This window comes from Dama dama, chromosome 11 (genome assembly GCF_033118175.1).
Source record: "Dama dama isolate Ldn47 chromosome 11, ASM3311817v1, whole genome shotgun sequence".
NCBI classification, from domain to species: domain Eukaryota; kingdom Metazoa; phylum Chordata; class Mammalia; order Artiodactyla; family Cervidae; genus Dama; species Dama dama.
Window position 1 is genome coordinate 82509107 of NC_083691.1, and position 15725 is coordinate 82524831.

At 41.7% G+C, this 15725-nt stretch overlaps 1 protein-coding gene and 1 non-coding gene across 4 annotated transcripts in view; one reads left to right on the forward strand and one right to left on the reverse strand.

Annotated features, from left to right (window-relative positions):
- Window positions 1-5193: 5193 nt before the first annotated feature.
- LOC133065674 (U6 spliceosomal RNA) lies at window positions 5194-5300 on the reverse strand. Its single transcript, XR_009694945.1, has one exon. It is a non-coding gene; the product is annotated as a U6 spliceosomal RNA (small nuclear RNA).
- Window positions 5301-14905: 9605 nt separating this feature from the next.
- Window positions 14906-15725, forward strand: part of HNRNPLL (heterogeneous nuclear ribonucleoprotein L like) — a 39666-nt gene continuing 38846 nt past the window's right edge. For 2 of the 3 annotated variants that reach the window (XM_061155572.1, XM_061155571.1), the window contains exon 1: window positions 14906-15475. In XM_061155572.1, the coding sequence (XP_061011555.1) occupies window positions 15290-15475 (186 nt within the window). In that variant the 5' untranslated portion in view covers window positions 14906-15289. The remainder of the gene's footprint in view (window positions 15476-15725) is intronic. The other variant, XM_061155570.1, reaches the window with a different exon arrangement.

Consider the following 15725-nt stretch of genomic DNA (forward strand, 5'->3'; position numbering starts at 1 on the left):
AAAATGCAGAAGAGAACTGAATTTATAGTTATTAGTGTCTATAAATATGAATTCTTTCCAAATGTGGCAGTAGTATCAACTGGATTATGAATCAATAAATCTGTCCCACTACTGAACTATGAAGTCTGGCGTGTCAGAACTTGATCCCTCTAAAATACCAGGAGATAAACAGCAATCAGTAAATACTTGATGATTCTATCCATGTCATTTGTAGATTGTTTTCTTTAACCCATTCTTCTCTTTCTTATTTGAATCTCTAAGACTGTTGTTATTCAGTCGCTCAGTCAGGTCTGACTTTTTGCAACCCCATGCACTGCAGCACACCAGGCTTCCCTGTCCTTCACTGTTTCCCGGAGTTTGCTCAAACCCATGTCCATTGAATCAGCGATGCCATCCAATCATCTCGTCCTCTGTTGTCCCCTTCTCCTCCTACTTTCAGTCTTTCCCAGCATCAGGGTCTTTTCCAATGAGTCAGCTTTTCACATCAGGTGGCTGTAGAGCTTTAAGAGCACTAGAGGTCACTCACTGGCAAGCCAACATTCCTTCTCCACTACAACAGCGGGCAGAGTTAATCTTTTAAAGTTGTGAAGTAGGGGAAATTTGTCTTTGGCAATCTTAGCTTTCTTTGCCCTTCTTCCCTGGGCATACAATACCCAAGGTGCCCTGACCATTCAGAACCCCACACCATGGTACATACAAGACAGCTTTCCATGTAAGGTTGTGATTATAAAATTCCCTTCTTTGCTCACCCAGCAATTACCCCTTTATTACTCCACCTCTAGCTGGTTGATAGGTTTGAGAAATGGGGTATAAAAGGGTTGTTTAAGGAGTAGTTGAAATGTTACCACTTGTGAAAAGAACTCAATTTGATTAGGTAGAATGGTTGCCTTACCTAGTTTAAAATGACTAAAGTCTGTCTTACTGTTTGCAGGACAAAACCAAAAAACAAAACAAAACAAAAACCTCAAACAACCTCCCCCCAAAACCACAAAAACAAAACACATAAAATGTCTTAATTATAGATTACACATTGGAATTTGTGGAGAAACCATTTTTACAAATTTTCACTTCTTTTCTGCAAAAAGCATTATACTATGGAAATAATCAAGCAGATTGACTTTCTTCTCCCTTCCTATGGTCATTTTGGTGTCATTGGCAGATCAGCTGAGACCATCTTAAAACTGCTTTTGGACAAAGATAACTTGCTATATTAATATATTCTTTTCTCACTGTAAACATTACAAAATATAAATCAACTATACCTCAATAGAAAAGGAAAATCTTTATTACAAGAGTTGATTTGGTGATACATAAGTTGATTATTGCTATTTTTAGTTTTATTGATTTGTTGAAAGAATATTTAATATTTAAAAAACTACCTGTGACTCAGGTTCCAAAATGAGGATACATATTGGTCAATACTTGACCAAGATTCAATAATGGAAATGCTTATTCAAGCATTTATTCAAATGCTTCCCACATCACAGTATAGGTAGAAAATATTAATATGTGTATTGCACAATGATGTAAGGTGGAGCCATCTAACTTGGAGGCTCTGCCTGCACCTAGCCTAACCTAACTGCCCCAGGGATTGAAGGGAATCATCTCAGCATACTCCATTCAATGGGCAACCTGGTTGGAGAGGATAAAATGCTATTCAAAATGTAGCCTTCACATCAGCAGCAGCAGCATCACCTGGGAGCTTGTTAGAAATGCAGAATCACAGCTCTATCCCAATTTACTGAATCAGAATCTGCATTATTATAAGATTCCCAGGTGATTTACGTGCACATTAAAATTTGAGAGCACTGATCTAGAAAATAGTGGATAATATTACTAGACTGCTTGGAGGCAAAATAGATAATCATTAACATGTTTTTTACCTTGCAAGAAGTTGTGCATTTCCTGCCTGGGATCTGAGATTTGATCTTGTAACTTTTCTGGCAGCATGGAGCTCTCTCTATATATAGAAAGTATATATAGAGTATTATATATATATGTATTCAGTATTCTGTGAAATGTGCAGCACAAAAATGCATGGTCTACTTAAACCAAACATTCTTTTGAGTATGGAAGATAAACAAGCTTGCACCTAACAGTCATCTCCTTCAAGCTTCAAATATGCTTCCTGTATGGCAGAGGACTGGTAGGCCAAGATCACATTCTCTAGAATCTGTTGCAGCTCTTATATTATGGAAGTATGTAGGTTTCAACAAACCCTTTATGTAAGATTTGGAAAGCTGTTTCTCTGATAGGTACAGATGTGGAAGCAATTTTTTCTTCTGTAGCAGAATTACCAGAGGTGTCATTGTTCAGTGATTAGTTTTGTGAACATTAGGAAGCATGGGTGGTGCATCCATTTTGCTGGTTCAGATTGCAGGTGGTATGATGTGATTCTGGAGCTTGCTGAGGAAGGGGCAGCTTCTTGACTCTGGTAGCTTCCAGACAGTGGCCGAAGTGCTGTAGTTCTGAAGATGTCAACCTTCTCAAAAAGGAAGAGCATAGCTCTTTTGGTGTTATCTCTGAGGTGTGGTTTTGAGAATTGCTCCCTTAATATTCTCAATTATTCTTGTCAAGTGTATTACTAACTGGAGTATATTCTGTTCTCTGCAGCCTAACTTTGACTGATATAATCTGCTCAATTTGTTTTTAGGACCACACATTTTTCATTGATTTAACAAATATTTATTGAAGGCCTTTTCTGAAACAAGTGATGAGATATATATATATACATACATATTTTTTTTCAGATGTGTCAAACAACAGTTTTAGATCACAGAAATTATATGTTGTTTTACAAATTATATTTCCAGCAAAGTAGTTCCATCTAAATAGAGCATAGAAATTAAAAGTTCCATTTCCAATCTAATCACCTCAGATAGTTCATGTGTCCTCATTGGTATAATGAAAAGATTATGGGAATTTAGAGACAAAAGATTAGTCTTTCTGAACTTCATCTGACAAATGGAGGCAGTAAGGACCTGTCCTACCTCATAAAGTTTCTGTGAGAATCAAATGATGCCAAGTATGTGAAACTGCGTTATACACAGCAAAGTGTTACACAGTGCTGGGTGTTTATAATTAATAATAATAATTTTATCCTACAAGGGTTTCAACATTGGATGCTTATGAGAGCACCTTTAGAGAGAACTATTTTTGTTTGCCTAATTCTCAATTCAGTACAAATCCTGATTTTCATATAAAGGTATTCTGAAAGATAAATCATAGAGTGACTACTCATTTGGGGAGAGGAATTTTCTACTTCTAAAAAAAATCCACAATAGGAAACCTTTTACTAAATATGCCTCTCTCACATTTAATACAATTGTTGCTTTACACATTTAATACACATCTTGGTACATTCAGTGCACAAAATAAGCTAATTGTTTAGTTGTTTGAAAAACAGAGTTATATCTTACAAATGATCTCATTTCAAATATGGGTGAAGAGCACATCAAATTATAAATCAGTCTTTGAGACACCAGCATAGTCATAATTTGCAAAGTTAACATGTTTTATGTGTTTCTTTTTCATGAGCTATATGAAAGAGAAGCTTGATTTAGATCAAGAAATGTCTAGTTAGTTAGTGCCTCCTACATACCAGGCAATGTTTTAGGTTTTAAAGACACAAAGATGAAAAAGACACAGTCATCTTCTATGTTACACTTCAGTCCAGTACTGTCTAAAGCTGCAGCCAATTGTACTTGTGGTCATTGATCACTTAAGTATGGCTGGTATGACTCAGAAACTGAACCTTATATTTATCTATTTAAATTAAATAGCCGTGCGTCACTAGTGACTGCTGTGTTGGACAACATAGGTCTAAGCCAAACACAACAGCTGACCTGTGGTTCCTGAGGGTGTAGTGCAGGGGGGATGATGTATGGGCAAGACCCTTTTCTTTTGTCTTAAAATAAAGGCGGCCTATTAATTTTCTGGTCTTATAGGTGGGGTTGGGGAAAGTGGTGCAATGCTTTGGAAAAATAAACAGCAACAAGAGAAACAGTTATACAATTCTGTTTAAAATCTGTTCTATTTTATTAAAATGTCCCCTAACATATGACTGCAGCCATGAATTCAAAGATGCTTACTCCTTGGAAAAAAAACTATAATAAACCTAGATGGCATATTAAAAAGCAGAAACATCACTTTGCTGACAAAGGTCTGTATAGTCAAAGCTATGGTTTTTCCAGTAGTCATGTTTGGATGTAAGAGCTGGACATTAAAGAAGGCTGAGTGCCAAAGAATTGATGCTTTCAAATTGTGGTGCTGGAGAAGACTCCTGAGAAGTCCCTTGGACAGCAACGAGATCAAACCAATTGATCCTAAAGGAAATCAACCCTGACTATTCACTGGAAGTGCTGATGCTGCAGCTCCACTACTTTGGCCACGTGATGTAAAGAGCTGATTCACTGGAAAAGATCCTGATGCTGGGCAAGATTGATGGCAGGAGGCGAAGGGGGCAACAGAGGATGAGATGGTTGGGTGGCATCACTGACTCAATGGACATGACTTTGAGAAAATTCCAGGAGATATAAAAGACAGGAAAGCCTGGCATGCTGCAGTCTATGGGGGTCACATAAGAGTCGGACACTACTTAGCGACTGAATAATGTTTAGAATGAAAGACATTGCCAGGCCAAGAAAGCTAGACAGCAAAGGTCAAAAAACTGAGGTCTAAAAAGTCTAGTTTAGGGACATCCCTGGTGGGCCCATGCTTAAGACTTTGAGCTACCATTGCAGGGTGCATGGATTCAATCCCTGGATGGGGAACTAAAGTCTCACATGCCACACGGTAAGGTCAAAAACAAACAAACAAAAAAAACCGTCAAAAAATTTATGTGTTATCGTTAGCATTCCTTGTCATTTTATATCGGCCATCAAAGATCAGAAAAGGATGAGGTTATTAGTAAATTCCTTATGAAAAATTTCCTTGATGGGGTGGGGTGGGCCATATCCAAGATATTTGTTAGATGAGAGCTCATATTTAACAAAAAGCTATTACATGCTACGGGTCACTAACTATTGGGGTGATCTGTAGCACTTAATACCATTTTGTTAAATGTTAACAGCCACTGGTTAAATTTTTTAAAATTCATTTATTTTTAATTGAATAATTGCTTTACCATATTGTGTGGTTTTCTGCCATACATCAACATGAATCAGTCATAGGTATACTTATGTCCACTCTCTCAAAAATACGGAATGCTTCGTGAATTTGCATGTTATCCTTGCTCAGGGGCTATGTTAATCTTCTCTGTGTGGTTCCAACTTTAGTGTATGTGCTGCCGAAGTGAGCACCTGGTTAATTTTGCTTTACCTCTATTTTCATATGCAAGATGAATTTATTTTGATAAATTCTATTTATTCTAAACAGTGAACAGATGCTATGATTTTACTCTATTTATTACAGTTATTTTTAAAGATGTCTAAACACTATCAGTTCACATGAGTCAGACAGGAAGGTAAAAATAATGTCAATATTGTTGCTAAGACTAGGGGTAAGTGGCTATAACTGATAACAAGAATATGACCTGTCACTGTCTGGTCATATACCACATATCGTTCTAGGGTCAATGTATTCATTTTGCAGATTTGTGACAAATTACTGTTTTGTTTTTTTTTTTGAAGAGACCAAACACAGTGGCAGCTCCGGCCCAAAGCAGAATGTGCTGGGTGACAGCATCTGAAATAGAATACCATTGTGGTTACACTTGACTGCACAGTTAGGTAATAGTGTTTTGATGCACTTCCTGCAGGGCGCATCCTCCTGGAACGGTGGTTTCTTTTCACCAAAACTAACCAAATGTGGACTGAATTAAAGGGGTTAGTTTTGGTAATAGCACCATAGTGCTCATTCTTGGTGATCTCATACAAGGAAAATGGTATCACAAACAATATACTCTGGATTTGACAAACTTTCATAGGAACTATTAATAATTGAAATATTTCTGAATGGACTTTGTTTGAAGCTGGATTTCATGTTAAAGTGAAAGTGAAAGTTGCTCAGTTGTGTCTGACTCTTTGAGACCCCATGGACTATACAGTCCACGGAATTCTCCAGGCCAGAATACTGGAGTGGGTAGCTGTTCCCTTCTCCAGGGGATCTTCCTGACCCAGGAATTGAACCGGGGTCCCCTGCATTGCAGGCAGATTCTTTACCAGCTGAGCTACCAGAGAATCCCTTCATGTTAAATATGTCTTATTTAAAACACATCTCTAGGGTTACAATCCTTTGGATAATATTGTTCACAGGTAAGATGAAGGCTTTGATTTTTGCAGAAGCTAAGGCAGGAAACAAAATTTTGTGTATCCAGCAAAACAGCAATATTGAAAATTGAGTTTGGGCATAAAATCTTATCATTTGTATCTCTAGTTGTTCAAAGCAATGCATCCATCAGAAGATGGTGAGACTTTATGATTTCTGGGCCTTGTCTATAGAAATTACATTTTTAAATGAATACTAAAACAGTATATTTGTAATTTCCTATGGAAGCTAATTGAATTTCCTTATACCAGTGAAAAAGGTGATAAATCTATTTATGCCCTCCCAGAGTTACAGGTATAAGCCCTGTTAGAAATTAGTGAATGAATAAGTATCATGATAAGTGACTCTAAATTTGATCTGTATGTCTGTGGCAGTAAATAACACTTAAATCATCATTCTTCTTGATGAAAGTACTGGCTCTGGAATCAGATTCTTGGGTTCCAGTCTTGGCTTTCCAGTTTACTAATTGTGACTCTAGGGCAGGTCTCTTAACTTCTCCTCAACTTTCTTTAATTGTACCATGGCCACAGCAATAATAATGCCTCTGTTAGGGGGTTTCTGTCAGAACTTAACTGACGTGACCCTTGCAGTGGTTAGCACAGCATACAGCATAATGCTAAGTGGCTGCTGTGATTACATGTATGTTAGATGTGCTTGGTGGGGCTTCCCTGGTGACTCAGATGGTAAAGAATCTGCCCGCAATGCTGGAGACCCAGGTCATTGATCCCTGGATCTGGAGAATCCCCTGGAGAATCAGTGGCAACCCACTCCAGTGTTCTTACCCAGAGAATTTCATGGACAGAGAAGCCTGGAAGGCTACAGGCCATGAGGCCACAAAGAGTTAGACACGACTGAATGACTTACACTTTAGATGTGCCTTGTAGTCTCTCCTGAGTATATGCCTTGTTTCCTCAATTTAACTGCAAGCTTTGAGAAGACAGAAACCAGCTCATATAGTTTTCTAGTCCCTTCATCGTCCAGCAAAATATCTTATAAATTATTTTATATAGGTCAGCAATGAGATTTAAAACTAAAAGGCTTTTATCTTTCAATTTGTTAATGTGGTGTATTACATTGATTGATTTGTGGATATTAAAGAATCCTTGCATTCCTGGGATAAAGCCCACTTGGTCATGGTGTATGATTTTTTTAATATGTTGTTGGATTCTGTTTGCTAGAATTTTGTTAAGGATTTTTGCATCTATGTTCATCAGTGATATTGGCCTGTAGTTTTCTTTTTTTGTGGCATCTTTGTCTGGTTTTGGAATTAGGGTGATGGTGGCCTCATAGAATGAGTTTGGAAGCTTACCTTCTTCTGCAATTTTCTGGAAGAGTTTGAGTAAGATAGGTGTTAGCTCTTCTCTAAATTTTTGGTAGAATTCAGCTGTGAAGCCATCTGGTCCTGGGCTTTTGTTTGCTGGAAGATTTTTGATGACAAGTGGTGCTGGGAAAACTGGTCAACCACTTGTAAAAGAATGAAACTAGAACACTTTCTAACACCATACACAAAAATAAACTCAAAATGGATTAAAGATCTAAATGTAAGACCAGAAACTATAAAACTCCTAGAGGAGAACATAGGCAAAACACTCTCCGACATAAATCACAGCAAGATCCTCTATGACCCACCTCCCAGAATATTGGAAATAAAAGCAAAACTAAACAAATGGGACCTAATGAAACTTAAAAGCTTTTGCACTACAAAGGAAACTATAAGTAAGGTGAAAAGACAGCCCTCAGATTGGGAGAAAATAATAGCAAATGAAGAAACAGACAAAGGATTAATCTCAAAAATATACAAGCAACTCCTGAAGCTCAATTCCAGAAAAATAAGTGACCCAATCAAAAAATGGGCCAAAGAACTAAACAGACATTTCTCCAAAGAAGACATAGAGATGGCTAACAAACACATGAAAAGATGCTCAACATCACTCATTATTAGAGAAATGCAAATCAAAACCACAATGAGGTACCATTACACGCCAGTCAGGATGGCTGCTATCCAAAAGTCTACAAGCAATAAATGCTGGAGAGGGTGTGGAGAAAAGGGAACCCTCTTACACTGTTGGTGGGAATGCAAACTAGTACAGCCGCTATGGAAAACAGTGTGGAGATTTCTTAAAAAACTGGAAATAGAACTGCCATATGACCCAGCAATCCCACTTCTGGGCATACACACTGAGGAAACCAGATCTGAAAGAGACACGTGCACCCCAATGTTCATCGCAGCACTGTTTATAATAGCCAGGACATGGAAGCAACCTAGATGCCCATCAGCAGATGAATGGATAAGGAAGCTGTGGTACATATACACCATGGAATATTACTCAGCCATTAAAAAGAATTCATTTGAACCAGTCCTAATGAGATGGATGAAGCTGGAGCCCATTATACAGAGTGAAGTAAGCCAGAAAGATAAAGAACATTACAGCATACTGACACATGTATATGGAATTTAGAAAGGTGATAACGATAACCCTATATGCAGAACAGAAAAAGAGACACAGAAATACAGAACAGACTTTTGAACTTTGTGGGAGAATGTGAGGGTGGGATATTTCAAAAGAACAGCATGTATACTATCTATGGTGAAACAGATCACCAGCCCAGGTGGGATGCACGAGACAAGTGCTCCGGCCTGGTGCACTGGGAAGAACCAGAGGAATTGGGTGGAGAGGGAGGTGGGAGGGGGGATCGGGATTGGGAATACATGTAAATCCATGGCTGATTCATATTAATGTATGACAAAACCCACTGGAAAAAAAAAAAAAAAAAAAAAAAATAAAATAAAACTAAAAGGCAATTTGGGGCTAAAGGACCTTGACTATCAGTTTCCCGAGACTGTCCATGAACCTCTCTCCCACTCTAGGATAACCCTGTAGTCCCCTGTGAGTTGTGTCAATGGGAATTCATGGCTGCTGCCTATACCAATCAACAACAGTCAATCCAATCAAGCAGACAATTTGTCAAAGGCCTGAGGCTATATGCACAAAGTAGTGCAAAAGAGATTCCAGTTGAGTTAAATAACTGATTATTTGCATGAATTACAAAGTATTTCTGAGTTTTAAAGGCATTTCTGGCTAACCAGGAAGTGTGTAATTTCTTTATCTCACCTAAGTTAAATTATGCAGAATATAATTTATGCCTTCCTTCTTTAGCTCTTCTCATGTTTTATGACAGGCTAATTAGCATTTTCTGTATCTAAGAACTTACTGTCGCCGAACAACTCATCTGCAATAAGCTCAAAGGTCACTCACAGTGAACTTAAAAACCTATGTCTTTTTAAACATGCTTCCTGAGTTTTACTTCTCAATCTTTTAAAAAATAGTTATTTATTTGGCTGCACCAGATCTTAGTTGTAGTACATGGGATCTTCAATCTTCATTGCCACATGTGGGATCTTACAGTTATGGCATGTGGGATCTAGTTCCCTGACCAGGTAGCAACCCAGGACCCCTACATTGGGAGCACTGAGTCTCAGTCATTGGACCACCAGGAAATCCCTACCTCTTAAGTCATTTAAATTAACAGTTTGATTTGAGCTGTCCAAAGAAAGAATTAAGTTTTAATACTAGTACATATTGACTCTAACCTACTATAAGTTAAGTAAACCATGAGTATAGTAGCAATGTTCAGCAAGGCTGGGTTTCCTTACCAACTGAGGGGTGTGAGAGCTGCATTTTAACTTGGTATAATCCATAGTTGGGCTTCCCTGGTGGCTCAGATGGTAAAAGCGTCTGCCTACAATGCAGGTGACCTGGGTTCAATCCCTGGGTTGGGAAGATCTCCTGGAGAAGGAAATGGCAACCCACTCCAATATTCTTGCCTGGAAAATCCCATGGGTGGAGGAACCTGGTAGGCTTCAATCCATGGGGTTGCATCACAGAAAACTAACCAATCTAATGACATGTACCACAGCCCTGTCTAACTCAGTGAAACTATAAGCCAAGCCATGTAGGGCCACCCAAGGTGGATGGGTCATGGTGGAGAGTTCTGACAAAATGTGGTCCACTAGAGAAGAGAAGGGCAAACCACTTCAGTATTCCTGCCTTGAGAACCCTATGAACAGTATGAAAAGGCAAAAAGATAGGACACTGAAAGATGAACTCCCCAGGTTGGTAGGTGCCCAATATGCTACTGGAGATCAGTGGAGAAATAACTCCAGAAAGAACAACGACATGGAGCCAAAGCAAAAACAACACCCAGTTGTGGATGTGACTGGTGATGGACGCAAGGTCTGATGCTATAAAGAGCAATATTGCATAGGAACCTGGAATGCTAGGTCCATGAATCAAGGCAGGTGGAAATGATCAAACAGGAGATGGCAAGAGTGAATGTTGACGTTTTAGGAATCAGCGAACTAAAACGGACAGGAATGGGTGAATTTAACTCAGATGACCATTATATCTACTACTGTGGGCAAGAATCCCTTAGAAGAAATGGAGTAGCCATCATACTCAACAAAAGAGTCCGAAATGCAGTACTTGCATGCAGTCTCAAAAATGACAGAACGATCTGTTTGTCTCCAAGGCAAATCATTCAATATCACAGTAATCCAAGTCTATGCCCTGACCAGTAATGCTGAAGAAGTTGAACAGTTCTATGAAGACCTACAAGACCTTTTAGAACACCTCCAAAAGATGTCCTTTTCATTATAGGGGACTGGAATGCAAAAGCAGGAAGTCAAGAAACACCTGGAGTAACAGGAAAATTTGGCCTTGGAGTACAGAATGAAGCAGAGCAAAGGCTAATAGAGTTCTGCAAAGAGAATGCACTGGTCATAGCAAACACCCTCTTCCAACAACACAGGAGAAGACTCTACACATGGACATCACCAGATGGCCAACACCGAATTCAGACTGATTACATTCTTTGCAGCCAAAGATGGAGAAGCTCTATACAGTCAGCAAAAACAAAACCGGGAGCTGACTGTGGCTCAGATCATGAACATCTTATTGCCAAATTCAGACTTAAATTGAAGAAAGTAGGGAAAACCACTACACGATTTGGGTATGACCTAAATCAAATCCCTTATGATTATACAGTGGAAGTGAGAAATAGATTTAAGGGACTAGATCTGATAGAGTGCCTGATGAACTATGGTCGGAGGTTCGTGACATTGTACAGGAGACAGGGATCAAGACCATCTCCAAGAAAAAAGCAAAATAGCTGTCTGAGGAGGCCTTACAAATAGCTGTGAAAAGAAGAGAAGCAAAAAGCAAAGGAGAAAAGGAAAGCTATAACCATTTGAGTGCAGAGTTCCAAAGAGTAACATGGAGAGATAAGAAAGCCTTCCTCAGTGATCAATGCAAAGATATAGAGGAAAACAAAAGAATGGGAAAGACTAGAGATCTCTTCAAGAAAATTAGAGATACCAGGGAATATTTCATGCAAAGATGGGCTCAATAAAGGACAGAAATGATATGGCCCTAACAGAAGCAGAAGATATTAAGAAGAGGTGGCAAGAATACACAGGAAGAACTGTACAAAAAAGATCTTCACAACCCAGATAATCATGATGGTGTGATCACTCACCTAGAGCCAGACATCCTGGAATGTGAAGTCAAGTGGGCCTTAGGAAGCATCACTATGAAAAAAGCTAGTGGAGGTGATGGAATTCGAGTTGAGCTATTTCAAATCCTAAAAGATGATGCTGTCAAAGTGCTGCACTCAATATGTCAGCAAATCTGGAAAACTCAGCAGTGGCCAAAGGAATGGAAAAGGTCAGTTTTCATTCCAATCCCAAAGAAAGGCAATGCCAAAGAAGGTTCAAACTACTGCACAGTTGCACTCATCTCACACGCTAGCAAAGTAATGCTCAAAATTCTCCAAGCCAGGCTTCAACAATATGTGAACCGTGAACTCCCAGATGTTCAAGCTGGTTTTAGAAAAGGCAGAGGAACCAGAGATCAAATTGCCAACATCTGTTGGATCATTGAAAAAGCAAGAGAGTTCCAGAAAAACATCTATTTTTACTTTATTGACTATGCCATAGTCTTTGACTGTGTGGATCACAATAAACTGTGGAAAATTCTTCAAGAGATGGGGATACCAGACCACCTGACCTGCCTCCTGAGAAATCTGTATGCAGGTCAGGAAGCAATAGTTAGAACTGGACATGGAACAACAGACTGGTTGCAAATAGGAAAAGGAGTACATCAAGGCTGTATGTTGTCATCCTGCTTGTTTAACTTACATGCAGAGTACACGATGAGAAATGTTGGGGTGGATGAAGCACAAGCTGGAAGCAAGATTGCTGGGAGAAATATCAATAACCTCAGATATGCAGATGACACTACCCTTACGGCAGAAAGTGAAGAGGAACTAAAGATCCTCTTGATGAAAGTGAAAGAGGAGAGTGAAAAAGTTGGCTTAAAGCTCAACATTCAGAAAACTAAGATCATAGCATCTGGTCCCATCACTTCATGGCAAATAGATGGAGAAACAGTGGAAACAGTGGCTGACTTTATTTTGGGGGGCTCCAAAATCACCAGAGACTGCAGCCATGAAATAAAAAGACGCTTACTCCTTGGAAGAAAAGTTATGACCAACTTAGCATATTAAAAAGCAGAGACATTACTTTGGCAACAGAGGTCCATCTAGTCAAGGCTATGGTTTTTCCATAGTCATGTACGGATGTGAAAGTTGGACTATAAAGAAAGCTGAGCACCAAAAAATTGATGCTTTTGAACTGTGGTGTTGGAGAAGACTCTTGAGAGTCCCTTGGACTGCAAGGAGATCCAACCAGTCCATCCTAAAGGAACTCAGTCCTGAATATTCATTGGAAGGACTGATGTTGAAGCTGAAACTCCAATACTTTGGCCACCTTGTGCAAAGAGCTGACTCCTTTGAAAAGACCCTGATGCTGGGAAAGATTGAGGGCAGGAGGAGAAGGGGATGACAGAGGATGAGATGGTTGGATGGTATCACCGAGAAATGGACATGGGTTTGGGTGGACTCTGGGAGTTGGTGATGGACAGGGAGGCCTGGCGTGCTGCAGTCTATGGGGTCGCAGGGTCAGACACGACTGAGCGACTGAATGAAGCCATACGTTGGATGTAGGCTTTGAGAACTTAAAATATATTCAGTATCACACAAGATATTTAGAAAGTTTGTACCAGGTCACTGGGCTCTGCTCATTGTTCCCAGTGCTCTGTCAACGTTTCTTCATCTGAGATTCCTCTTTGATACTTCTACTTTCACTTTATTGTAGTAATTAAAAAAAAATAAATTCTAATTGTTTCTTGGTTCTACTTTATCAGTGTACACCTGCGACACACAAGAATTTGAGTCTAGCTGTGCTGTGTTGTGAAGAAACTTGCAATTGGATCCTAAAATGACAGGCAGTGTAAATTATAAAGTACAAAACACTGTAGGTGAAAGCACTGTCAGCAATAAATAAAAATGGCTTTCTTTGGGAGGAAATAACTGGAAAGAGAATAGGCTGGGGGAGGAAATGATCCACACCATTAGGAAAGGAAGAGCCATATTTAGGAAAGCCTCTGAGGGACAAGGACATGTGAAACAAGTGAATTTTGGTCCTAGGCACTCCACCAAGCGTTCAAGTCACAGAGGGCAGTTAGGTTGCTTGAGCTTTGCCATTTCCTCTCCTGAAAGACACTGGACTTTTATTTCTCAAAGACCACTCATTCCGTTTTGCTAAGAGCATAACTTGTGTGCAGGGGCCTGTTCAGAAACTGGCTTTGCAAAGATGAAAAGAGCCCAGTTCCTGTCTCCAAGCGCTTCTCTGCCTTAAAACAGAACATCCTAATAGGTAGGTATAAAGGGCCCTATTACAAGATGAGAACCTTGTGGAAGCCTCAGGTTTCCACAGAGGCAATGAGCTCTGTGTGGTCCAAAAGGCAGACACTCTTGATAAGCCTTCTTATCTTCCAAAAAGAATAATCATGTTAAATACGAAACAAATAGATCGCCCAGAAAGGGAAGGATTGGGATGAAACTTTATATGGAAGTTTGAAACAAGTCCTTAGTATCTTCAGGAAAGAAGGGTGTAGAAGACCCAGGAGTGCTAACTGATCAAACGGAAAGTCCCCCAGTGGAGCGTCTTCCTCAGACTTGCACCTCAGGAAATGTTGACTGTTCTGGAACCATCTACTTAGGGGAGGGGAAAGAGTCCACCCACTTGTATCAGATTTGAACATAACATGGGGAGAAGGCTAAACTCTTTTCTCTCTTCAGCCCCTGTAGTTTCAGGGCTGTGTGAGGTGTATGGGCAGGAATTTTCTCTTTTGAAGAGAATAAAAGCATTTAAATTAGCGGGAGGGTGGTTAACACCCGCAGCTCTGGCCCCACAGCACGCCTCTTCGTCCGCCGGGGTTCACTCCGCGCCTCACCTAGGGATGGCGCAACAGCGCTAACGGCCGCGGAGCAGCAACGGTTCCCGCGCAGCGCGCGGCGGGCGTTACGCGGTCAGGACTCGCAGGCCAGCCGCAAGTTCAGAAGGGGCTGGGAGGGGGTGGGGGGACGAGGCCGGTCCGTGGGCAGCTTTTGACGAACGGTCCTTACAGCCAATTGGAAGCCTGGTCGGCTTTTCCCTCTGCCAATAGGGAGCGAGGCCCGGACTGGGGAGGGGGGCGCTTCCCGCGGGCTGCGGCTGGATTCGATCCCGGGCGGCTGCCTTGAAGGCGGGGGCGGAGGCTCGGCCTGGGCGGCGAGGAGCGGATTAGGGGAGGAGGGAAGACCGGAAGCCACGGTCGCGTCCCCATCCTTAGATTCGCTCCTCCGGGCTGGGAGCGGAGACGCAGGAGGAGGGAGAGGCTGGATGTCCGCCCCGTGATAAAGGGGAGCGGCTGCTCCGGAGCCTCTTCCCGGGGTGCCTCCCCATCCCGCTAGCCCTCCGCAGCCACCCGGCTCCAGGGCGCGGGGCCCCCGCGGACTGCTTGTCCGCGCAGATCTTTGCTGGAGAGGCGCTGCCGGTGACGGGGACTGGCCGGCGGCGTCCGAGGCCCGCACCCCGCCGCCACCCCCACCGGCCTGCCGGCCGGTCCCTCTGGCCGCCGCCATGTCCTCCTCCTCATCCTCCCCCAGGGAGACGTACGAGGAGGACCGGGATTACGAGAGCCAGGCCAAGCGCCTCAAGACCGAGGAGGGGGAGATCGATTACTCGGCCGAGGAAGGCGAGAACCGCCGGGAAGCGACGCCCCGGGGCGGGGGCGATGGCGGCGGCGGCCGGAGCTTCTCACAGCCGGTAACAAAGCGTGGCGGCCCGTCAGCTGAGTCTGGTGGCTCCCTGGGAAGCAGGGCTCCGCGGCTGGGACTCGGCCCCGGGGCCTCTCGCCCTCCTCGTTTTCCCTTTTTGCGGCGCTGACCAGGTCGGGAAGCGCCGACTCTTCTTTTTCGGGCTTTTATTCTTCGCCCTACCTGTTTTCAGCATCCCGAACGCGAGTCTGGCCCCGGCGTGGCCGCAGGCCCCGCTGCGAGTCCATTGCCGGCCCTGA